At 56.8% G+C, this 25,195-nt stretch overlaps 1 protein-coding gene across 5 annotated transcripts in view; it reads right to left on the bottom strand.

Annotated features, from left to right (window-relative positions):
- The window catches only part of RREB1 (ras responsive element binding protein 1), a 166,815-nt gene that overhangs the window by 6,497 nt on the left and 135,123 nt on the right, over positions 1-25,195 (bottom strand). For 4 of the 5 annotated variants that reach the window (XM_070360939.1, XM_070360936.1, XM_070360937.1 and 1 more), the window contains 3 exons: positions 13,282-13,471; positions 9,592-12,451; positions 3,333-3,494 (listed from right to left, as the gene is read on the bottom strand). In XM_070360939.1, coding sequence (XP_070217040.1) covers positions 3,333-3,494; positions 9,592-12,451; positions 13,282-13,471 — 3,212 coding nt within the window. The remainder of the gene's footprint in view (positions 1-3,332; positions 3,495-9,591; positions 12,452-13,281; positions 13,472-25,195) is intronic. The other variant, XM_070360940.1, reaches the window with a different exon arrangement.

The following is a 25,195-nucleotide window of genomic DNA, read 5'->3' as shown; positions in this document are numbered from 1 at the left end:
GGCTTTTGGCAATTACCCAAAAGATTAAAGAAGACTCCCGAGATACATACATATATACACACCCACACCAACATCTAGGCCATTTTCCAAGGAAAAATCAGATGCTCATTTTCTTTAATTGTTCGGAGAGCACCTTTTAAATGGATTTTGGTGTAAACTTCAAAATAAAAAAGTACAGAATGCTTGGTTTCCTATTTATTGGTTCGGTGGGTAGTTACATTAAAATCAAAGGTGTGGGGGGGAAGCCAAGGGGTATATGTGTGTGTGTGGTTACTTCCTGTCTCAGAACATTCTAGCCTGTTCCACTAATCACTATTTTTCTTTTTCACCAAAAGAACATGGGTTATTTAAGATTTCGATTGCAGTAGAATATATTTAAGATGATAAACTAAGTGAATTCTGAAACCAAACCCAAGTCAACATACTCAGATCAGTGTTTTGACCGCGGGGCCTTCCTCAGCGGGGGTGATGCTCTCTTTGAAGGCAGCGGAGGCCAGCTCGTTTCCTCTGGGGAGCTTGGCCGCCTTCTGCCCGACGTCCACCAGGGGGCGTTTACAGCAGCCGGGCCCTTGCAGTTGCAAGCCACTCCAAGAGCTTTTTCTTGAGCGCAACGGACTTAACCTCTTGGGTCTCGTGGACGCGCAACGTACAAGGCCAGGCCCTACGCGGACCTCGCTCTCCTCACCACGCGCCCTCCCCAAATGCAGGCGGCTGAGCTGGTGACTTTTGTAAGCCATGCGGCTTTAAACATTTTCTGTTCCCGTCAGCCAGGCCCTTGTTTGTGACGCGAATCTAAGAAAACTGCTAGAGGAAGCAGACAGCCTCTGAAGGCACTCGTAGATAAAGCTCCTCTCTTGTGAGAGTGAAGACCTCCGTGTCAAGCGAACAAGTAAACATCTACTGCTTCTGAGAAATCTCAGGCTCTCCAACTGAGCTGACAACCTACGTCCTAAACATCCATCTGCCTGGGCAGGGGAGAGGCCGGGAGTAAGGGGCCCGGCCCACACGGGCATGAGGGGCTTCAGGGCAGCAAAGGGGGCCACCTTACAGCGACAGTTTCAAAACACCCATGCTGGGGAGTTCCCTGGCTTTGAATGCGGTGGGCCCTGGTTCAACCCCTGGTCAGGGAAGTTAAGATTCCAAAGGCCACGCAGCCTGGCCAAAAAACCCAAAAAACTTCATGCTAACATTGATTTGAAAAGTCACCCGCAGGTGCCCACAAACAGGAAGGCTGCGACAAGCATCACCTGAGGAAGACCCAGGAGCATCCTCCGAGGGGACAAAGTGCACCTCAGTCTCAGCCTGGCTCTGAATGATCAACACGTCCCTTTCAGCTAACATTGCCCCATCCCAGCACTGTCCCCGTTCCTCTGGGGAAAATCTGGGGCACACTGTGATGAGAGACCTTCTGTGATTGAGAAAGTCAGACCTATGTTGCAAAACATGTTCTGGGATTTTTCCGAAAATGCAACCCAGGCATATAAACCTAGAAATCCCTCAAGAACGGCCTGGGTCGTTTCCTGCCTTTGTGTTTTTATGGTTTTTCTCCAAAGCCTGACTTTTTTCACTTCATGGGAAGGAGCCTGAAAGAAACCTCCACCCTCCATCGCCCTCACCTGGTGTGAAAAGCTCTCGAAAGCACGGAGCTCCTGCTCCCCGACCCTCCTTCTCTCGTCTTCTCTCTCAGCCTTCTTTCTCACCGCGGACTGTGACCACAATTACACCAAACCTATATTTTCTCTATGCTGGTTTTTCGTTACAACTCTCACTGAATTTTCTTTTTCTAGAGGCTTTGTCCCTTAAGGGAAACCTATACACCCTCCGGGCAGGGTCGAGGTGAGGAGGGTGCTGTGAAACTTGGAAAAGCCAAACTCATAACTGCAGTTTATAAAACAAGTACCCCCACCGTGAAGACGTGGAGCTACCCGGAGGCTAAGACTAGCTTCGCATCTGCAGGAGCCCTGGTTTGGGTGCTCCCTGGTCACACAGCTCAAGATGCTGAACCCAAAGTGTGCATCGTGGCTGTTACACTTTAAGACTCGTCTGCCAGCGTGGGCGCCAAGGGCGCCCCGCGGCCCCCTGGGAACCTTGATGGGCTGCAAGAGTGGGGCCGGGCAGAACCTGACGTGGCAGCGGAGACTCAGACACTGGCAGGGCCGTCCCAACGAAGCTGCGCCCTGCCAGCCCAGTGGCCAGCTTCGCGGGGTGAATGGCAGGTCACCCAGCACCATGGGCCCGAGGGCAGCAGTCACAGCAAGACTCCGTGGGCGCCCGGACTCCTCTCCACTAGCAGATCCTGGCCAGTCACGTGGGCCTGGAAGCCGGAGGGTCTGACCACGGCCGAGGGCATGGCGTCTCTCTGGCTGGGGGGAGGCGTGGCCCCGAGAAGAGGTTCCGCACCGACGCCCTCCCCGTCTCTGACAACACGGACGAGGCGGCCGGGGGCGGGGGCTAGAGCCGGCCCTCCAGTCCACGCTCACTCCCAGGAGAGGGGGACCCCCGCCCCACTCAGTCTGAGGGCAGGAAGCATGGGACACAGTGACCAGGAACAGTAGGAAAACACACCTGGGGGGAGTCTCCTCGGCTTCAGAAAATGGGGAAAAGTCAAGCTTTCGCCATCCGTCACACTGAACCCACACCTGCAACACTTCCTCAGCGTCAGCCCCCGGCCCCGCGTCTGGGCCACCCAAAGGCAGCGATGCTTGGTGTTGTTTCGGGGGTGAGGGACACAAACCCCCAGCGGTTGGAGATAATGGAAGGCACTCAACAGAGAACATGAGTAAATACAGAAGCTGGAAGGGAAAAAGGCGGCGGGGGACGCACGGGCAGCCGTTAATTGCTCTGGAGGGCTGGAGGAAGGAAGCGCGTATCAGCACACGAGAATAATACCCGGATTCGGAGCAAGCGGAGATGGGATTAGAGAAAGGACATGCACAGTGCTTTCTCAAACAGGACTAAGGTTTTTACTGGGAAGAGAGTTATTGAAAACACTCCGCCTGGCCGGCCCCTCCCCGTGGGGGGCGGGGCATCGCGGGTTCCTGCAGGACCTTCCCAGCCGGCCCATCCCTGCCCTGTAGGACAAGGCCCCCGCTGGGGTTTCCCAAAACACCAGCCCAGCGCTTCCACATCCCTCTCAGACGTGTTCCTACAAAGAGCGGGACTGCTCACCCTCCCGCACCGCCCAGCTCTAGGGGGCAAAGGGCAAGAGCAGGCGTGGGGGGGTGGGGAGGGGAAGGTCAGACCTTCCCCAGCAGCTGGGACACGCGGGCTCCTGCAGAGAAAGGGAGGCCGGGCGGCTAAGGGCGCCCCTCTCCACCGCCTGGAGGCACTACCTGTGCTATCACGGGCTCCATCACTCTCTTTTGACTGGGGGATAAGCCCATTTCTTCTCAGGGAACAGGCAGTAACTCCGTGTTTGCGCAACTGGTGTCGTTCACAGTTAGATTTGGTGGAAAAGAAGGCACCGCATTTTTGACAAGGGAAGGGTTTCTGACCTGAATCGGGGGAAAAAAAATACATATTTACCTGGCTTTCTACTGCAGCGAAAAAGGAAAGTCTGCTTCCGGTTCCTTCTCCGGGGATCACTGGCATTGGTTCCCACCCCCCACCCCTTTCAAGAAAATAAACAAAACACAGTAAGAAATGAACCCCGAGAACTTCAATAAGGCAAACGGTCATCTTCCCTCATCCTGAGTGGATAATGGGTTTGTCTTTAAAATACTGAAAGTTAACAATGAAAGCAAGACACATATCTTTAAAATAAATCTCACAATTAAAAAAAAAAAATCTTACATAATAACAAGAACAGAGGTGAGAGGAGGGACGTGCGCAGGCCCCCGCCCGTGGCCGCCACAGCGAGGATGCCAACGCACACCCCAGCCTGGCAGCACCGCAGACGCGGGGCACCGAACAGGATGGAGGGCCATCTTGAAACCCCGGGGGTCTCTAGGGGTCTGACCCGCCCACCTGGACAGGAAGAGCTGAGTCCTGGACTTCCCAGGGTGCCTCCCGCCCGACCTCTGCTCAAGGGTCCTGTGGCTCTAGCCAGCTAGACGGCCTGGGCGGGGGTGGGGCGGTGTCGGGTCTGCCCCCTCACTTTACACTCTTGCCGGTGGGAGATGAGGGGCCAGCAGGGACGAGTCTCCCCAGAGACCACGTGCTCCACTCAGCACCCCGAGTGTGAAGAAGCTGGGTCCCCGAGCGCCCCCCCAACCTGCCTGACCTGGCCACTATCTGCTGTGACCAGCGCCCCCTCCTTCTGTTAGGATTCCTTCTGGGGGCTCCATGGTGCCTGATCTGCGCCTGCAAGGATGGACGCATGGCAGAGCCAGGGCACAGAGTGAGGAGGAAGAGAAGCAAAGAAGAGGGGGGCAGGGAAGGGAGGGCGTGGGCTTCAGGGCACGGGGCGTGCTATCATCTCCTGCCTCACTGGAGTCCTCTGCTTTCCCCAGCTGCCACGTTCCAAGGTCACTGGGAAAAGGCTTTGTATAGCAACAAACAGGGCTCACCGCTATCTCATGACCCCAGGGCTGCCCTGGTTGGACACATACACACCCTCCGCCCCCGCCGCAAGACACAGCAGGCAGCCAGCCAGCGCTGCTCCCTCGACCTGCCGATGGGGGCTGGCCTTCCATTTCGATCCCCACGCGCATCACCAGGCCCCAGAGCCTGGTGAAGGCACACAAGCCCACACGCGGGTAATGGACAACATGGGCCTGGCGCCGAGATTCCCAGGACGGGAAGGGCTCGCACTGCCTGAATCCACACAGCCCAAGTTTGAGCATCAGCTGTAGCCAAAGAAAGGGACGTCCATTCTCCTCTGAGAGATGGTTCCAGACTGCTGGTAGAGGTTTTTAAATACAGATGTCTAGAACCATCAAAGACAGTGCAATTAGAAGGACGGGTAAGTGGAATCAGAAACCAGTCATGTGCAGGGCTTCCCTGGGGGTTTGGCGGTAAAGAATCCGCCTGCCAGTGCAGGAGACCGGGGTTCGATCTCTGGTCCGGGAAGGTCCCACACACATGCTGAGCAATTAGGTCCTAGGGCCACAACCACTGAGCCTGTGCTCTGGAGTCCAGGAGCCACACCTCCCGAGCCCAGACGCCTTGATCCTGCGCTCTGCAACCAGAGAAGCCAGCACAGTAAGAAGCCAGTGCCTCATGACCGGAGAGCAGCCCCACGCGCTGCGACTAGAGAAAAGCTCGTGCACAGCAACAAAGACCCAGCACAGCTGCAAATTTTAAAAACAGTTACTCTAGGGAGCTCCACGTGGGCCTGAGAGGATGAACTGGAGAACCCGTGCTTCGCAAACCTTGCAGATGTTTTGTGCTAAATTTATAAAAATTCCCATGTTAAAAAAAAAAGTCATGGCTTTTTGTGTGAAGACGAGTTGTCAAGTATTTTAATGTTTTCTTTGTGTGTGTGTGTGCCCTTCAAATTACTTCTGTTCACTAAATGTCAAACCTAATGTTTAATAATTATTTAGGCTCTGTTGTAAGGAAGAAGAAAATATTTTCCCTTTAACATTTCATTCTCCAAAAGCAACAATCACAGTCTCCCTGAGTCAGGCCAGTGTGAAAACACGAGAAACAGGCCTGAGAAGAAAACAAGTCAGAAGCTGTGACTGTGAGCTGTAATCTGGTTCTTGATTTCACACAGAGCGGCTGGCTTCTTGCTTCTCCCTACTATACGAGGTACCCTACGATCTCCACACTGGTAAACGCTTCACTTTTACAGCCGGTTTCAAGAGCCAGGCGGATATCTCATGATGAGGAAGATTCATGCTAAGGTTAAGTTTAGAAACCAACTCAATGACCTGGAAGTACTGTATCCAATTAGGAAGATTCCCAAAGTGACAACCAACGGGAGTCTTTAAAAGTCCCCCTTTCACTGCGTAAGTCACACATTTTTAAATAGCAGCGTGCCCTCCAGACGCACGGACAGAGGAAAACAAAAACCCTTCTAGTATTTTATTGTCACAGTCTTCAGAAAAGCCTTGCTGACTGGTGATCCGTGTCGAAGGTATCTGATGATTTTACCCATTTGGTAACAGCCACAGAAGACTGCGTTAGCAGGGCTGTTTCTAAGCGCACCTGTGACCACAGGCACCAAAGACCTTTGACACCAAATGCACCTTTGCACCAAAGACCTATGACACCCTGCGACTCACACTCGCGGTGTCGGAACAGGCAAGAAACGAGAGAAATTTTACAAGAGGCACATGGCGCTGTCTGGCAGGCAGGGCAGGAGGGAATCAAGGGTGAACGCCCAGAGTAAGTGTGATGACCTGGCTTCACCCCCTCAGCCAGCTCTCCATCGCCCTACTGCCCCCGGGTCTCTTTCTTTCAGGATTGGGCAGAGACAACGCAGGGCTGGCCAGGAAGACGCTCCCAGACCTGCTGCCTAAGAAGGTGAAAAGCAGTCAAACCCCAGCGAGGTTGGGAGCGCTCTCCACACAGAGGTGTGCATCCCACTGGGAGCGCGCTCCAAACTGAGGCGTGGATCCCACTGGGAGGGTGCTCCACAGAGGCATGCATCCCACTGGGAGCACTCTCCACAGACGTGTGCATCCCACTGGGAGCATTCTCCACAGAGGCGTGCATCCCACTGGGAGCGCGCTCCACAGAGGCGTGCATCCCACTGGGAGCACGCTCCACAGAGGTGTGCATCCCACTGGGAGTGTGCTCCACACTGAGGCGAGCATCCCACTGGGAGCCCGCTCCACACTGAGGCGTGCATCCCACTGGGAACACTCTCCACAGGTGTGCATCCCACTGGGAGCACTCACCACAGAAGCGTGCATCCCGCTAAGAGCACTCTCCACAGAGGTGTGCATCCCACTGGGAGCACTCTCCACAGAGGTGTGCATCCCACTGGGAGTGCGCTCCACACTGAGGCGTGCATCCCACTGGGAGCCCGCTCCACACTGAGGCGTGCATCCCACTGGGAACACTCTCCACAGGTGTGCATCCCACTGGGAGCACTCTGGGAGCACTCACCACAGAGGCTCCCTGCACAGAGGCGTGCAGCCCACAGATTCCAGCCCCAACGCAGTATCTGTGAACAGAGAGTGGGAAAGGTAGGTGGGATCCAGGCTGGAAGAAACATCAGTGAGACCAACCACGAGGAAGCGGGCGAGGCCAGGGACTAGGACCGGCAGAGCTGGAGGCACCTCAGCCCTCACAGGGTCCCGACGCTCCATTTCAGCAGGAGGAAGTTGGGTGGGGCTGAAATGAACCATTTTCTGGCACTGTCTTTTTTACCTGTAGCCTGAAAACACACGGGATGCGCACGAGGGGAAAAGGCGGAAACCAGAGAGCCATCTTCTGAAGAGGCGGACTGGTCAGGCCGAGAAGGAAGGAACCAGGGCGGCTCCCCTCAACTAGATGCCTCGGGCCAGCAGAGGAGCGGAAGGAGGAAGCAGCTGTGAGTGGAGACCACGCCAGGTCACGAAGTGCGCCAGCCATGCCAGCTTCCTCCTGAGACACGGTTCCTAGAACCCGAGTCACGCAGAGAGGGCTGCGACCACACGCCCCTTGCCTGAGCAACAGTGAACCCCCAGCTGGACACTCAGCCTCTGGGTTGCTTAATGCTGCCTGTTTAGGTGGTGGGATGGCCTGCAAACATGTCTGGGAGATCCTGCAGAGATGATGGAATTCCCTGTCCCTGCTGCTGAACACTCTCTAAAATCACTAGGCAGCTTGATGCAGAGATTGCCTCTGGAAGCCGAGGCTGTGAAACAGCAGAGTAGGGTAACTGAGCCCCCGGGGCGCCGGCCTCTGTCCGGGCCAAAGTGTGTGGCTAACACCATCCTGTCAGCAGCTTGGGGTCCGCAGCCATGCTGCACCTTGTCTCAAACCACCTCCCCATCCTATGCCTTGGGGATGGGTCAGGACACGCACGCCCCCCCTACATGCTCAGACAGGGCCGGGGCGGCGGCAGGGGACGCAGCCAGGCTCCCAACCCAGGACCACCACTGAACGCCTGCAGGCAAATCACTCAACCCACCCTGGGCCTCGGTCTCCTCCGGGCAAGATGGGGACAGCATGGCCCTCGTGGCCTGTCACCAAGACCAGCTCTGGACAGCTGCTCCGCCCTCCAGAGACAAGGCCTGCGATGCCCACGGCAGCAACACAGGGCAGACAGACAGGGACAGAGCCCTCAGGGGCGCGGTGACTGAGCAGGGAAAACAAGGTCCTGCCTGCCCCCACCTGCCCTGTCTCCCACTCCCCTCTCCCCCGCTCTGTGCCCACGCCTCCAAATCATAAACCAAGAGGACGCTTGGGCACTTGAAGGGAACTTCTGCCAGATGCCTACAGAGACTTGGCACAAGTCTGGAGAGGAAGTACCGGCCGCACGGTCCTCTCAGGGAGACTGTGGGCTTGCCGGGAAGAGAACAGAACGTCCGAGAGTCGGGGGGACCTGCTGGGCCCGGGGCGCCGGGGGAGGAGTGAGTGCGCAGGCAGCGCCGGCTCCTCAGACCCGACCAGCTGGCTGCTGAGAAGTCGGAAGAGGAGTGTTCACTTCTCAGAGACCCTGCAGATGACAGGTGGGCACAACCCCAACAGGGCGGCAAGAGAGACTGCCGTGGGGGGTGCCTTCTAAGAAACACTTTCCTCCTGAAGCCCCCCAGGGCCCCCGTCACCCGCAACGGCTCTGCCGCCCCCTCCCCATGTCCCCCTTCAGCCTACCCCAAACAGTGCATGGGAGATGCATACACTAAAAACCATCTGTTGCTTATTTGAAATCCAAGACTTAACTGGGGTCCTGTGTTTTATCTGGCAATCTTGTACCGTACAACTCTTTTGTTCTGTTTCAGGTCCGATCACTTTATATTTGGGTGGTCATCTCCAAAAGGTTAAGAATCTCACCCAAACTACCCTTAGTTCAAAGACATAAATCCTGTTTGAATCCTCAGTGACTCAGAATTAAGATGGAAGTTGCATGGTCACTTGACCATTAACTACCTGGAGTCAAATTACTTAAAGTGTGTTTCTTATCTTAAACTTCTCTTTATAATATATGAAAACATTTGAAAAATACTCTGGGGCTATCTGTTTGACAACTTAAACCTGTTACTTAGAAGAATATATTCGCATGTTTCTCTGGAACAATCCACCTTAGTACAAGTAAAAAATTTTTAAATTCTAAAACTAGTCTGACACTAATGATCATGATAACCAGGAGAAGGTGTCATTGCCTCATTGCACTGAAAAGTGGCTGCACAATCTGCAATATTTCCCTTTAGAATACACAGCAGTCAAAAGAACATCACAGAATGTTTGCAGTTTTAAAAGCTGCCTTGAGGATGGGATGCAAAATCTTCTGTCAAAGTCCCCGCTCCCTTAGGTGCCTCCTCCCAACCAAGGGATGAGATGGCCCAGGACCACCGCACCTGAAAACACCCCACCACCTCCCTTTTCCAGATGCCCTTGGGGGCCCAGACGACGGAGACAGGCCATTCTGGTTACAGACTCTTGGGCCATCAGGCAAGCCCCCCAACTCCTGGGACTGAAGAGGAGGACAAGCTGGGAATCGGGGTGGGGAGGAGGGCCGCCATGGCTCCCATTCCTCGCCGCCCGCTCTCTTACCAGTGTGCGTGAGCATGTGCCTCTGCAGGGAGCTGGCCCAGGGGAAGACCCGCGAGCAGTGCGGGCAATTGATCTTCTGCAGGCAGTTGGCGTATGAGTTGCGCTTCGCCCTCAGCAGCCTGTCCTCGGGTGGGCTGCCCTGCTCCTCGTCGCTGGGCCCGTTGTGGTCTGCGGGGGCTGCGGCCACCTCGTCCTGGGCGTCGTCCTCCGCGCTCTGCAGGAATGGGCTGAACTTGTTGGTGTCCGTGGTGGCCAGCATCTTCTCGATACTGGCGAACTCCCCGCTGGAGTCCAGGTCCACCCCGCCGCTGCTGCGCGCCCGGCTCCGCGCCCCCCTCTTCCGGCCCCTCTTCTTCGACAAGCCGGCTGGTCCCTGCTCGGTGGGCGAGGCTGCCTCTGGGCTGTTGGCGGAGGGGGGTGAGTCACTGGATTCTTTCAGGCTGGTGATGTCGGTGGTGGCTTTGGGGAGGGCACCCCCGATGCCATCTGAGGCCGCGGCAGTACCACTGGTTCCTCCCGGCCCCGGGTCGGCCACCTTGGTCTTCAGCAAGGTGGGGGCCGAGGACACAGATGAGATGATCTGGGCGATGGAGGCCAGTGGGGGCAACTCGTCTGTCACGGGGGGCTTTGGCAAGAGCAGGGGGGGCTTGGGGCGCAGCGGCCGCAGCAAGGCCGGGCTGCCGAGGGTTGAGCTGCCCAAGAGTGGAGAGCTGTTGACTAGGGCTGAGGAATAGAGGGGCACGGCGAGTTGAACGGGGCCCTGCAGGGGCAGCGCTGCGGCTTCCAGAGGGCTGGCCGCCGAGGATGCCGCGGCAGGGACCCCCGGCTTCTCCAGGGGCCCGCTGGCACCCAAGGTCGCTGGCAGCGTGGGGCAGGCTGGTGGGCCTGGGGAGGCCTGCTCGCTGCTCCCAGGTTCCTGCTCAGGCTTCTTGGCCTCCCCGGGAGCAGCCGAGTCCTTGTCTCCTCTCCGGAAGTTCTTGGGGATAGACAGGTCGATGGGCTCCATGGAGCAATCATAGGGAGCGGAGGGGCTCAGGAAGGCAGCTGCGTTCTCCTGCTTCACTTGGATCAGGGCCAGGCCCTTCTGGGAGAAGTCCAGGGGCTCGTTGAAGTCAGTGGCGAGGTTATTGGCGGGCTCCACTTTGACGGCAACGTGCGCGGGCAGAGGCTGGGCGGGGCCCGCGGGAAGAAAGCCGTTCTGGGGCTCCAAGAAGGCGGCCAGGGGCTTGCGCTCGCCCTCGTCGGTGCGGCCCGGGGCCTCGGCGGGGGTGTTGGCGGGGCCCAGGCCGTCGGCCGCCAGGACGTAGCTCTCGATGTCGCGCTCGGGCACGTGCAGGTGCTGCTTGAGCACGTGGTGGATGCAGTTGCGCTTGGCCGAGAAGGCAGCGCTGCACTCCTTGCACTCGAAGGGCTTGCGGGGCTTGGGGCAGCCGCCCAGGCCGCGGCCGCAGTGCGCGCGCATGTGGACGCGGAGCGCACGGTAGTGCTTCAGGTCCTCGCCACACAGCCGGCACACGGTGTCGGGGGAGCACAAAGTGTCCACCAGCTCGGGCGTGCTGCTCGTCACGTACTCGATGTTCTTCTCGATGTCCTTCCGTGTGGCCTTGAGGTGCTTCTTGCGCAGGTGCCGCTCGCAGTTGGCCTTGACCGTGAAGGGGTAGTGGCATATCTTGCAGATGTAGGGCCGCTCGCCACTGTGCGTGCGCAGGTGGCGGATAAGCGCGGCCTTGTCGGCGGCAATGTAGTCGCAGATGTTGCACTGGTAGGGCGAGATGCCCAGGTGGGAGCGCACGTGCGCGCGCAGCACGCCCGAGAAGGCGAACACCTGGCTGCAGAAGCGGCAGGGGTAGAGCACCTTGCGCACGGCCGGCGCCTTCTTGCCGCCGGGGCCCGCCACGATGGCCTTGAGGTCCCCCTCCGCGATCTCCTGCTTGATCTTGGCCTCCACGCTCAGCGGCAGCAGCGCCTCCAGGAGGCTGTCCTGCTCCAGCTGCGTCTTCACCTCGGCCTGGCCAGGCAGCTCGAGGCGCGGCGGCTGCAGGAAGAGCTGCGCCCCCGACTTGGGCGGCAGCAGGTGGGCGCCAGGGGCCACCTCCGCCGTGCCCTTGAGGAGCTTCAGCGGCGGCGGGGGCAGGCTAGGGCTGACGCAGCCGGGGGAGGCCTGCTGGGTGTTGACCAGGGGCGGGGGTGTGGAGGTGGCCACCACCGTGCGCGGCGCGGCCAGGGGCTTTGGCTTCAGAGGGGGCATGTGCTTGAAGACGGCCTGCAGTGGCGCGGCGGGCGCCTTGGCCAGCGGCGGGAGGCCGACCTGGGGCGGCGCGGCTGCAGCCATCTTCAGGATCTGCTGGATGTCCGCTAGCTCGATGGCCGGCTCCCCGGAGATGGGCTTCACCACGATGCTGCTGTCGGGCTGGATGATGAAGCCCTTCTGGAAGGGCTGCAGGGCCAGGTGCTTCACGCTGTCCGAGGCGGCCGGGAGGACGGCAAGCGCCCCGCCCAGGGCAGCGGCGTCGAAGGGGGCCAGGCTGAGCAGGCCGGCACAGCCGGGCTCCTGAGGTAGCTGGCACCGCAGTGCCTGGAGCTGGATCGCCTGGTTGTCGTCTGGCGGCGGCTCCTCCGCCGGCGCAGGCCGCACGTCCTCCGCGTGCTGCAGGCCCAGCACCGCCAGAAAGACCTTCTGGTCCAGGTCGTCGCCCGGCGGGGCCCTGGCCTGCAGCCGGTCCGGGCTCTGGTTGGCAGCCACGTGCGTCTGCTTGTGTAGGGTGAGCGAGGAGAGCATGGGGAAGGCCTTGTCGCACGTGTCGCAGACGAAGCGGTGCTGCTCACTGATGCACCTGCGCAGGTTCGTTTCACACCAGGCCTGCGGGGAAGCCGGCAGAGAGGAGTCAGCAACTGCTCCCGGCTGCACTGCAGGCCTGGCCAGGCCCTTATCCCAGCCCGAGGGGAGCCCACCCTCCCCTGCCCGCAAACACCCCTCGGCCTGAGAAAGGAGCACCAGCTACAAAGCACCTTAGGAACCCCAGCTGCCCAATGAGGGAGGCAGTCTCCAGGGCCTCTGGGCAGAGTGGCAGGAAAGTGCCATGAAGTACCACCACCACAGAGGCTGGGTTCTCTCTTTAAAAACGTGGTCCCTACAAACCTAAATGATGGTAACTCCCTGCCATCAGTGGAGACTGGGCTTCCTCTGACTGTGGGCGACAGGCACCGCCTGAGAAGGGCCTCCAGGGAGAATGAGGGGGTGGCGGCTGGGGCTACAAGAGCGCATAGACGTGGGTACACACGCGGATATATGCATGCGTATACATGTGGGTGTGTGCACACAGACGCATGCACATGAGTGTATACATACAGGATAAGACACTGAGCCTGGGGCTTCTGAAGAATTTCACTGTTGGTATCTTTTACCTCGATTTTTGAAAATTTCAAAGAATGACCGCCAAAGTAGCTTTGGCAGGTATTTTATAAGCAGAGAAGGAATGCAGCTCAGGTTAACAATGACCCAGAACGTTTGAACAGAAACTACAATGCCAGAGATATTTAGCCGTGATATGCATGTTAAAGAACCACTATTAACAATACAGATTCAATTCAGCTAGGGTTGTGAGGGGCAGACCGAGCCCAAAGGGCAGCGTCTTAAGGAGAGCCTGCCTCGGGTGGGGAAGCTGGGTCCCGCCTTGGCCAATGGCGTACCTGAGAGATGCGGGGAAACTTCCGACAGGAGAAGTCGGTGAAGCCCAAGTCATGGAAGCCGGCGGGGATGGCAGGGTTGTTCTGGATGAAAGGCCGTCCCAGCGCGTCCCTGGGGAGCTGCCTGTGGACCAGTGCATTGTGGCGCAGCAGGCCGCGGTGTGTGCGAAAGGTGACGCAGCAGACGTCGCACCTGCCAGGAGAGAGCACAGGCGATGAGGCGGCGGCCGCGGCCGTGGCGCTGCCCGTCCGGCAGCTGCGTGGGGTTCCCTCCTGCTTCATTTCAAGCGAGCAAAATAAAGAGGCTGTGATGTCAAGAAGCCAACCAGCTCCTGCTGAGCGACACCAAACTCCTTAAATAAAAAAAAAAAAAAAAAAAGGAGGTCCTCCCGGCCCCAGGCACTCCATCTGTGTAGACGGCACAGGTGTGAACAGGGCTGGCAACCTGAGGCCACCTGCTCTAACCTGCATTTACATTATGTGGAGCAAACACATCCCACCCCCAGCTCCGTGGATTCTGATGATCAGAAATGTTCGGATGCCAGAAAACGCAGATCTCCACAGCAGCTGGAGCAGTCACAGCAGGATCCCTGATGTGTGACTGGGGGAACGGTGATCGAGCCCTCCAGCCAACTGGAGTGGGTGACGGTGGCCGTGCAGTCCCGCTGCGATGCCCCTGGCCTCTGAGTAGTAACTATAGCTCCCGAGGGCACCCACAGAGGCAGCACGCCACCTGACCTTCATCCTCCAGAGGGAAACACGGACGCGCGACAACAGCCGGCCACGCGGTGGAGGCCACGCAGCCCGGAAGCAGCAAAGCCGAGACACCAGCCCTGTTCGCGTGCCCACCCTCCCCTGCCACCAAACTGGCTCCCTGCCCTAGAAGGCTCTTACAAACGCAGTCCACCAGAAGAGGAATGTCGTGCTCCACCTCAGAGACGATCGCATACACCTGACCTGGCCTGGGCCACATAGATGCATCACAAATACCACTTCATAATGTAATGGTATCTCCGTTTCCGCCACGTTTCAGATCAGGCTCCTAGGTCTTCACTGAGCCCAACCACCATGAGGACATCACCCATACCCTCCGAACCTGCACTGCATACAGACGCCATGAGAGCCTTATTTAAATGGAACTGAAACATCCCCAGTCACAGGGGTCCGTCTCACAGGCCCAGCCACGTCAGGCAGTGTAGACCTGGGGTGCTCCCAGGATCACAGGCGGTCCCCCTGGACAGCACCTCTTTCCAACCACATTCACATCCGCACGTGCTCCCACAGAAATCCCAGGCAGGTCTTTTCCCTGCCTTTCGAGAAGGAACCTGGGGCGCAGAGGGGCACAGCAACCTGCCCGAGCTGACACTGCACACACCTGAGGGGAAACTCTTTTGGCTTTGAAATTCTCTGCAAACCAAAGATGACACCTCACTTGTGAGGCGGCTGAGCTTCACAGGTGGCACCAAGGCAGCACCAAGTCTGTGCAGCTCCACTCCTGTGTCGGGCCGTGATGGCCCAGCCATCGTGGTCCCGTGTCTCTACCCCCCCACCCTCTTGACACGCCTACCCTCTCACTGTTGAAATTCAGTGTTATCATTCTGTTAAATTTAGCACAGTGGGTGCCTGTGAGCCACTTGGAACACAACCCCCTCTTGAGGGGCTGCTGCTTAAGCTCACCAACGGTGATAAAGGCTTAGGGGCAGTGATGGCTGCAGGGAGCCCAATGCCTTTAGGTGTGGAAAGATCTCGCAGCTGTGGCCTGCACAGCGCAGCTTCCGTGTCCCCGGACCCTGCTTCCTGCCACTGTTCAGATTCTCCCGCCCCACTGCCCCCCTCCCCCGACCCCACATCGTCAACTTTCCTCTCTGTCCTGTCTAGGCCCGGAGCAGGTGAAGGTACCGCCTGGAAGCTGGTCTGTGCCTTCTCTGGTAGGTGAGGTGAGAGGTAAGGAAGACAGGGAGCTGTCTGCGGCGGGCCCTTGGGCATCTCACCTGAGGTCTACGATGGCTCCCTCCTCCTAGTTAACCATTACCACTAACGACATATATTTTGTGTAGAATATTTGCAGAGTATTTACAATTAATCTTTACCAGCACCAGGACCTCGCAACATCTAAGCTCACAGCCTGCTAGCAACCCAGGGAGTGTGTGATGGCCCCATCACACTGGAAGTCGAGGCCCTGGCCCCACTCAGCGATGGAAGACAGCAGGGCGCGCTCCATCTGCTGGAGGCAGGCTCCTCGAGCAAAGTCAGGTAAAGGGGGTGGGGTGGGAACTTCATTTAAAAAAAGTCACGCACATTATTTTACTCAACCCATTCAGTGGACCCTTATTATTTGCAGATTCCGTGTTTGTGAATTTGCCTCCTTGCTAAAATCTGCAAACCCACATTTTTTGTGGCATGTTCTGGGACAGGGTGGGAGGAGTCAGCCGCTCGACACACATGTTCCCCGCTGGGCTTGGTCAAGGAGATGCTCAGCTCTGACTGGAAGCGAGTGTCCTTCTCGTCATCTGTTTCCCGCCACTTCTCTAGCGCTTCAGGGCCTCTTGTTGATGATTCTGTTTAAAATGGTCACCAAGAGCAGAGCTGAGCGCCGCTCAGTGTCCCCAACAGCTAGAAGCCCGTGACGGGCTTTGTGGAGAAAAATACGTGTGTGAGATGAGCTACAGTGCCATCAGCTGTTTGAGTTCAGTGGTCATGTGTCAATGGTATATATTAAACAGAAATACACTTAATAAAACAAGTTTATGTACTGATTACTACATGAAAATGTGAGCAGAGGCTTGCAGGAAACAAACCCCACGTTTCCTCCAGGAACAATGGTCCAGTGTCTGCTAACTCTGCGTTCCTGGAACCCTTATAGAACGTACCTACTGTGGAACGAGAGCCCACGGCTTGTTCCCTCACCCATCTTTTCTGGGGGCCAAGGTCTAGTTCCACCGAGTGAAAACCGATGTCCTTCTCACGGTGTGAGGTGCTGTGATACGACATCTCTGCTTTCTGGCTTTAGACGATTTAAGGTAGAGCAAGAACTGAGGTTTCTGCAAACCAAACCCAACCAGCACCTAGGTTCTCATGATCAATCCTCTCGCCTGTTCACACAGGTCTCGTTCACCCTACATTTGACAGAAAAACAAATAACTACAAAACCTACCCAATCTGAATTATCTGCAAGTCTGCCCAAGTTCGTTTTCATAGAGACTATTAAAAAAAAATTCACTGGCTTATACAGCAAATAATTACAAGCATTACTGACATAAACAGGTTGGGGAGAGAGAATCCTCTCAGCAGCCGGCACGTCAACCGCAGGTGAGCAGGTGGGCGTGGGCAGAGGGCTGCATTCTTGGACTTTCAACCTTAGAGTTGAAAGGTTTTTAAGCACATGTCGCAAATAGGCTTGCTGTCTGAGAAATGTGTGTGTTATGTATATTTTTGTATTTATATATACACATGTATTTGCATGCATGTGTACCAGGCATATTCAGTTCAGTTCAGTTGCTCAGTTGTGTCCGACTCTTTGTCCAACCCTGTGGACTGCAGCACGCTAGGCTTCCCTGTCCATCACCAACTCCTGGAGTTTACTCAAAGTCATGACCATTGAGTCGGTGATGCCATCCCACCATTTCATCCTCTGTTGGCCCCTTCTCCTGCCCTCAATCTTTCCCAGCATCAGGGTCTTTTCCAATGAGTCAGTTCTTCGCATCATGTGGCCAAAGTATTGGAGTTTCAGCTTGAGCATCAGTCCTTCCAATGAACGTTCAGGACTGATTTCCTTTAGGATGGACTGGTTGGATCTCCTTGCAGTCCAAGGGACTCTCAAGAGTCTTTTCCAACACCACAGTTCAAAACTATCAATTCTTCAGCACTCAACTTTCATTATAGTCCGACTCTCACATCTATACATGACCACTGGAAAAACCAAAGCTTTGGCTAGACGGACCTTTGTTGGCAAAGTAATGTCTCTGCTTTTTAATATGCTGTCTAGGATGGCCATAGCTTTTCTTCCAAGGAATATATTAAAATATAAAAATAGAAAGTTTTAGAGGATGAGCAAAAAAAAAAAAAAAAAAAAATCCTGTTACTTTGCTCTTGTGCCCCAGAGATCTTTTTGGGCACCCTCCTCTTTTGAGCCCACAGCCTCAGTGTGGGCTGCTCTGGCATTCCGTGTGGGGCACCACACACGGGTCACACGGGATGAGGGTGCCTCGGAAGGTGGTGATGTGGACTTACTGCCCGCTCCCACACCCGTGAATTTATCTAGGCGTATCTATTTCCTCCTCCATTCTCTTGTTGACCTTCAATCCCCTCCCGTTTCTGGCAGGTGGGACCAAGTCCCACCCATGGTGAGTGCTCAGCACACACGTGGCAGAAGCGCTCGGTGCCAGCCATAGGCCGCATCCTCGAGGGCGGGTGCGGAGCGGTGGGGCCTGGGCATGGGACCCAGACGCTGGGAGCCGGGAGTCAGAGTGGGTGGCCTTGGACAGCTTGTTTCATCTGTATTCCAGCTGCCTGCTGTGAAAAACTTCCCAGACGTGGCTGAGATAAGACTCCCTCAGGACCTTGTGCAAACCAGGCTCCCAGGGCCACGGCAGATGGGCTGGCATCAGAGGAACTAGGGGAGGGACCCAGGAATCTGCAGGTGAGCAAGCACACCAGGTGCCTCTTATGTCAGACAAGCTGGGAAAATAAATGACAGTGAGAAGTAAGCAAGAGGTCTGGAATATCTAGACAACTGTGGCTGCAGGCTGGGAGAGCTCTCTCCCTTGCTGCAGAGCCCTGTTCTCTCCCATCCGTATGTGGGCACCTTCAGAGTTACTCTGTTAACAAAGGTAACACTATGCTTGGAGAACTGCAAGGTACTAGACCAAACCTCTCCATTACTTTACCATGCTAGGAACAAAAAAACCATAACCCATTTCCTGGGAACTATCAGCAAACACAAAAATGCAGAAAACGTGGCATTTCAGTTTCAAAGGGATGCCCTGTCCTGTGCACTCGAGAACTTCACAGAACAGCAGAGGGTCTCCCCTGACGCTGGGCCACCTGGGGACGCCCTGGGAGGAATGCGTGCCCTTTCCAGTCCCTGCCCCGTGCCCTCTGCCTCCTTCCTCAGCAGCCCTCCGCCACACTTCACTCTGGAGCCACAGCCCCAACTCAGAGCCTCCTCATGACATGAAACGAGCCCTCCATCCACCACATCACACCTCTGTTTCCACAGGATTTCAACCAAGGTGCTCCTGTTTCACTTCTGATACGATACAGCCTGTCATCTCACAAACAAACTTTTCGAAAAGTGGCAGAGGAAAAAAAGCAAAATACCCTGCTTTGAAATCTGAAGCACCTCCAAAGGCTGGCTGAACGGAGGAAAGAACCCTCCGGGGGAAAGCGCCGCCTCCTGTCACACTTGGACCTGTCTGTGGACAGACTTTAATGAAACCACAGCAGAGGAACGTCGCCCAGAGATGGTTAGGCTGCCTTTGTCAGCCAGACACTCGGTTCCTCTGGAGGTCCAGTGGGGGTCACTGCAAACCTCCGGGCGGCGCTGCTGGCTGCAGACACAGGCCTGGGGCTGGCTGCTAACCTCACTCGGGCCTGGCGCCCTCATGAGGGCCACAGCCTCTGGTCGGGTGGTCCCCAGCACTCTCCCCTCACCCCCCGGTTTGCGGGGGGCGGGGGATCTTGCAACCCTGCCAGGAACTCGTGAACAGCACGCTGTAAAATATTTAGGTGAAGTGGAATTGTGCTTGGAGACACAGCAGAGGGAGTGCTGCAGGACAATTTCATTTTGCAAGTGATCTGACGACACGCCAGAGGGAGACCGCACAGATCCGAGAGGCTGCGTGTGGATTTTCTGGCACTGGAGATGGCCCAAAGTTGGAAACTGAGGGTGACTTTTCCAAGTGGAAACTCACTTCGCTGTCAGTAAGATAAATGCATTTAATGGGGGGAAGTTTATCTAGCTGTAGGGCTTCAAGAAGGTAATAAAATTCCATCCACTCTTCAGAGAACACACCTTTCTTGTTTTCAAGCCACACACTGAAATAGACTGCCATAAAGACGACAAATTTAAGTAAAGGTGAGATTACTTAACGAAACTCAGGGATGAAAACTAATATGGACATCCTGCCTGCCCTTGCCTTACGGAAGAACGATCACCTACATGTGATTGCCAAATCCTTCTGCTCACAGGAGTGGTGTTTCTGTGCCCCCTGCAGCTCACCAGGGCCCGCTGTACCCAGAACACTTGAATTCCAGCACATGCTGGCCAGTGCTTCGACGAGAAAGGAAGCCCGTTTGGTCCAGAATGCTGGGAGGGCACCCCACTCCTCCAACTGTGGGCTCCTTCCTCCCACGAGGATGCTCTTTTCGGGGGCAGGGGCAGCAGTTTACTGGGGTGGGGGTGGGGGGCTCAGGTTTGGGGGCCTGCAGAGCTGGAGCTTCTGGAAGCGGAGGGGGAGGCCGCTGTCTGAGGCTCGTCTGTTCCACCCACCATGGCAGCACCTGCAGCGTCACGGAGGGGTGTGGGGAGGGGTGAGGTGGAGACAGGAGGGGCTGGGCTGGGGGTCCCAGGGGAGAGAAATGCCTCGGGGCAGCTCGCAGCAGAGGGAGCCAAGTTTCCATCGTGGCCCTCGGGATTCAAAGGAACAGATGGCAGGACTGGGGGCTGCCAGCGCTGGGCCGGAGAGAGGCAGCGCCCAGGCGCCCGCAAGACGGGCCCACCCTGTCCCTTCTTGTCCAGAGACCACAGAAACTCACGGTCCCTCGGCACTGGGGCTGTGCCCCAAGACTGCCGGCGCTGCAAAGAGTGCACCGTAGACGTGGTCAGAGAAGGCTGACCCCCACGGGAGCGGCAAGCCACACTGATCCTGAGTTCCCTTGCTGGTCCCAGCTCAGCTTTGGCCCCCGAAGCAGGCGGACAGGACAGTGAGGCTGGGGCGGGGCCGCAGCTCCAGGAGGTCGGGGAGTGCTCGCCCAGAGGCTGGGATCAATTCGTTCAGTTCTCACAGGACTCCGATGCAAATGAGTGACGTTCAGGCCCAGATCCACGACTAGTCTCAACAAAGCAAGAGTCAGGATCTTAAAGACACGGGGTAGAAGACTGACACGTACCACCGTGCAGCCAATGGGGCAGAACACCGCGGAGGCCGTTCTTTACAACACGTGCCCTTCCTTCCTCCTTGGTTATTTTTCAGACGAAAACTGCAGAGTCCTGGGCTGGTGTGGGCTCTGTGCAGGGCGAGGGGGACAGGAAGGAGCTGGCCTCAGAGTAGGGCTGACAGGGAATCGGCAGGACTGAGTCACAATAAACGCTTCAGCCATGAAGCAGGGAACCGGCAGCCACTGTTGGCGCAGGTTTCCCGAGTAACCTTCCTGAAGGATCCACAGTGGGAGGGGAGCTCACACGCTCACAGAAGACAGAGTCAAGTCAAGATAAATGTGGAGGCAAGATCGCCAGCAGCAGAATCTAAAGTGGAAAACAAGGCCATGAAAGAGCTTTTAAAAAACGTGTTTTAAGCCTGTGGCTAAACAATTCTGGGCCTAACCCATCGCGGGGTTTGCTCGGTAACTCCTTGTTCATCTGGTGGCCCTTACTAGCACCCTGTTCCATCACGTTTCCCAGTTAAGGGACAGACAGCTGACCCCACCACTCCAAGAAAGGGTTAAAAAACTTTTTTCTCCTCACTCCGCTAAGCATATTTTCGAAGGACTGCTTTGGCAAATTTCAAACATCAGGAAACACATTTCTTTAGACTCTCAGGTTTCCCCAACCATCTAAGGGAGGCAACGCGCGGTAGTTTGAAGGCACGAAGTCCATTCAAGCTTCTGACCGCCGGGGGTTCTGCGCAGTTGGATCACGTCATTTGGGAGGCAGGACGCAAAACGAAATTTAGATTGCCATTCAGTTACCCAATCTTTACAGAAGTGAAAGGAGGTAAAGGTGCCTCTTTATCACGCTAAAGACTAAAGGCCAAATTGCTCTCCTGTTCTCAGTCAAGTAAACATCAGCAGGACCTAGAGAAGCTCTGGAATTTGCTGCCTTCTCTCTGTCACTGGAATGGGATTCCCAGGGAGCGACGGGAACCAGTAACTCTAAGTGTTGTGAGATTTAAAACATTAAAAACACGTGTTCTAAACATTAGTATCAGAAGTAAATGTTCACTGAGTATGACAGTCTGAGCACTGTGGCTGCCCCCTCATCCTCACAATGGTCCCCAAGTCTGTCTTCCAGACGGGGAGGCTGAGCCCAAGGCCACTGAGATGCCGGCCACAGGTCAGACTACAGGGGGCTGCCGTTCGGAGCACGGAGACAGCAGGTGCCCCCGGGCTCTGTACGCCCCGGGTCACATCCTTACCCCCTGGGCCCTGCATAGCGGCTTCTCCGGGAGTCCGCCCCACACCCCGTCATCAGAACCTGTGAAACGCCTTGCTGAGAAAGCGGCAGGCACCCACTCACTTCCTTGAGATACTGAACGTCTTGCTCATTATAGTGTTTTAATTGAGGGACTGACGTTGCTCTTTTAAAAGGATTTCATGCTTCGTTTTTCCTGTTCTGTCTTCAGAGGCGAGAAGGGGTGAGTGCAAACAACCTCTCATCTGAGCCCCACCCGCCTCAGACATTCCTCTCCCCTCCTGCCCACCCTCCCTGCCCTCCCTCGTGTCCTGGCCAGAGAACTGACATCCGACAGCTGCACTAATCTCTCCCAGTTGCTGGGAGCAGCGGTGAGGGCCCTGTGACAGGGCCCTGGCCCGCGGCAGCCTGCCCTCCCCACGCCCAGGAATCTGCGGGGCTGCACAAGGCGTCCCGACGCCCTGCAGGCCTGCTCGACCCAAGTAACGCAGGTGAAGCTGGGCAGGCCCAGGGACTGGCTTAGCAGGGGCCGGGGTGAGCCCGGGATCGGGGGCCACACTGCCCCACGGGGCTGAGTCACCCCTGGGCAGGGCAGGGGTGAGCCCTGATGAAGGCGCTCCAGCTTCCGTCCAGTCAGGGGAGGGGTCTTCCCCCGCTCGGCCCCCAGCGTGTTTCAAACCTGCCTCCGTCTGGCTGGCCCCGGGCCCCCTGGGATCTTGAATACGCGATGCTGAAGAGTATTCTGTGATGCCCCTTTCCTATATTTAGGGTGACATTTAGCAAGTGTGGGACCAGCGCCATGTGCGTTGGTCTCAGGGCCCCCGTGCAGGTGACGAGTGTGCGGGGGAGGAGGCGCAGTAAGGGAGGCGGCCAGTCCTGGGAGCCCAGCAGCAGGCTCTGGCGCCGCCCGCCCCCCGCAGCCCTGCCCTCCTCTGGTGCAGCCGCACCTGTAGAGCCCCCCCGGGCGGCCACCCCGTCCCGCCCCACGTGACCACTGCACCGTCACGACCCCTCTCACTGTCTCTACCGTCGCTGCTCTCCTCTTAAGTCTGGTCGCGGGCCTGGCACACAACAAGCACCCGTTCATTTGCTGGATATGTTTTAATGGAATTAAAAAATTATTTATTACCCAGTCTCCTTTAATTAAGAAGCCACGTAAGATTATACAAGAACTTCTGGAAAACTTCCCCCTCAGCTGCAGCTAACACCCTCTATGACCACCCAGCTGTCCCCTCTCCCAGCCAGGCCCCCGTTAGCCGGAGACCAGTCACTCAGACACTGAAAGGTGTCTTCTGCGACAAAGCCCTCCCAGCTGCATGTGGGCCTGGCTGAGGCCCATGCATGCGTGTGGACTGCTGGGGGCTTGGAAAGTGCGTGTTCCAAAGGGATGGGCTGCTCCCTATACTGGCTGGCAAAGACTGTGAGAGTGAGAATGTAAACCACGTCACTGACAACTTTTTACTGACGTTATATTTGGGACATATCGATACATCAGCAAAGCGAGACCCCCTCCACGACTTTCTCTTCCTTTTTAGGGCGTGGCTCCTAGAGAACTAAACGTGGCCCTTGTGGCTTCCCTCGTGCTCGCGCTGGCTGCTGCTGACCCGGACTTCCCTCCCGCTGACTCTCCGCGGGCGGTGGACAGCCTGCTACTGTTCTATTCTTATAACCAGGCCTGATATTCAACACCAGCACAGCCCCGCACAGGGATGTCCCCGCCGCATCCACCTGCTCCTTCAACACTCTGGCTTATCATCTCCAGTCCCCGGGGCCAGCTTTCAGGAGCTCTGCTCCTCGTCTGGGGGGCTGGACACGGGGCCGAGTCACTGCTGGTCACGCCAGAGCAAAAGTGAACCCAGCACGCGGAGACACGGTTACCACAGCGGCTTCGCGTCCTCCTCCTGCTCCAGCGCCCACTTTGTCAATGTGAAACACAGGGACTGCAGGAGAACGGCCTCGGCGTTTACACCAGTTTGGATTTCCAGTGATTTTTATTAAGGAACAGTGGGCACCTTGCCAGCTTTGGGGGTGGGGGGTAAGGGCAGGAGAGCTCGAGAGCGAAGCCAACAGCTGTTTCGAGTTATAAACTTCTGTCTAAACTGGTAGCATCCCACTGTGGTTCTGTTGCCTCTGGGGTTTGCAAATGGAGTGGGCGCCTATTTTAGCTCTGGGTTAACAAGCAGTCTCTCCCACCAGCTACTGTCACAGTTCCCTGCCCGGCTGGGCCCTGCTGGCTCAGGCCTGCCTCCAGGCATCCTGAGAGCAGGCGACTGCGTGGAGGGCAGAGCGGAGAGGAGAGAGGGAGGTTAACTCTGTTCTGTAATTAACTCCTCTGGTTTCCAGACACAAGCCCCACCCATTAGACCGGGCCGGCTGGTGGGCCCGTGGTGGACGCGGGGCAGCCTCCTCTCACAGCTCTGCCAGAGGGGCCCGCCGGCCACAGGCCTCCTGCGGTCTCCTCCCCAAACGGAGATAGCACCAACAGGGAGAGGGAGACGGGCGGTACTGGAGGTTTACCATCACAGCCGTGGAGTCCTGGGTGAACTGTATCCCAGATCACGTGGAGCACTGAGCCAGCGTCCGGGGCAGTCCCCGTTCCCATCCTCTCCGAGCGGCAGGCCCCGCTCCAGGAGCGCCCACACCCTGGGCCGGGCAGCACCGATGGGAGGCACCTCACCTCCCCTAGTCACCGCCACCCACTGCAGTGCAGGCTCCAGCTGCCCAGAACGCTCTCCCGAGAGCCAGGCTGCTTCCCGTCAGAGAAAATCTCCTAGAAGACAGTCACAGGGTAGTTCCAGAGACGTGTCTGATCATAGACCAAAGCCCAGAGTGAGAGAGAACCTGGGGAGGGCAGACACGAGCGGCGAGGGGACCAGGCGCCCCGCGGAGCCAGGTCGGGGCGCCAGCAGGGGCCAGGCTCGCCGAGGCGACGCCTGCCTCTTCCCACGACGCAGCGCATGAGGTTGGTCTGGTAACATGGGCTCCGCGCGTACGTCCTGGCTGCAGAGGATGCTGTCAGCCCACAGCCGGGGTGCTGCGGACGCTTAGGAAACCAGGAAGTCAAGCTCCTGACTCTCCCGGGACGACAGGGCCTATGAAAGGAAGAGCTCAGGGCTTTTCCTGGTACACAGAATGTCAACTGTGAAGAGGCGGGTTTCAGAGTCCGAGGATTTCCAGCCTGAAAGGGAACCTGGGGCGAGCTGGCCCAGCTCCCTTTCGTGGCTCCGACGCCACTGGTCCAGGCCCACGAGAGCAGCGGCGGGACGGGCCCCGGCCTGACTGCCCAGCCATGCCCGCCCGTCACACTCCTCGATTCCCTAGGACAGGGCAGTCACTTGGAGACATTTTCTAGCACTTCAACTGCTCAGACTTTAATCTCCCCATAAATTCTTTTTTCTCTCTAATAGAAAAATGTCAAGCTAATGTGATGAAGGATAATGGAAACTGACACGGCTTTAACTTGCTGGATAATTAGGCTTCTCCCTCGAACACAAACGTCTTTACTGCCTCGGACCTTTTCACTCCTCAGACACAACCAAACACGTGCCCCCAGAAAGGAAATCTGGT

This window comes from Bos mutus, chromosome 23, assembly GCF_027580195.1.
Source record: "Bos mutus isolate GX-2022 chromosome 23, NWIPB_WYAK_1.1, whole genome shotgun sequence".
In the NCBI taxonomy this organism is placed as follows: Eukaryota; Metazoa; Chordata; class Mammalia; order Artiodactyla; family Bovidae; genus Bos; species Bos mutus.
Note: the sequence above shows the minus strand (reverse complement) of the source record. Positions and strands in the feature narration are given on the sequence as shown.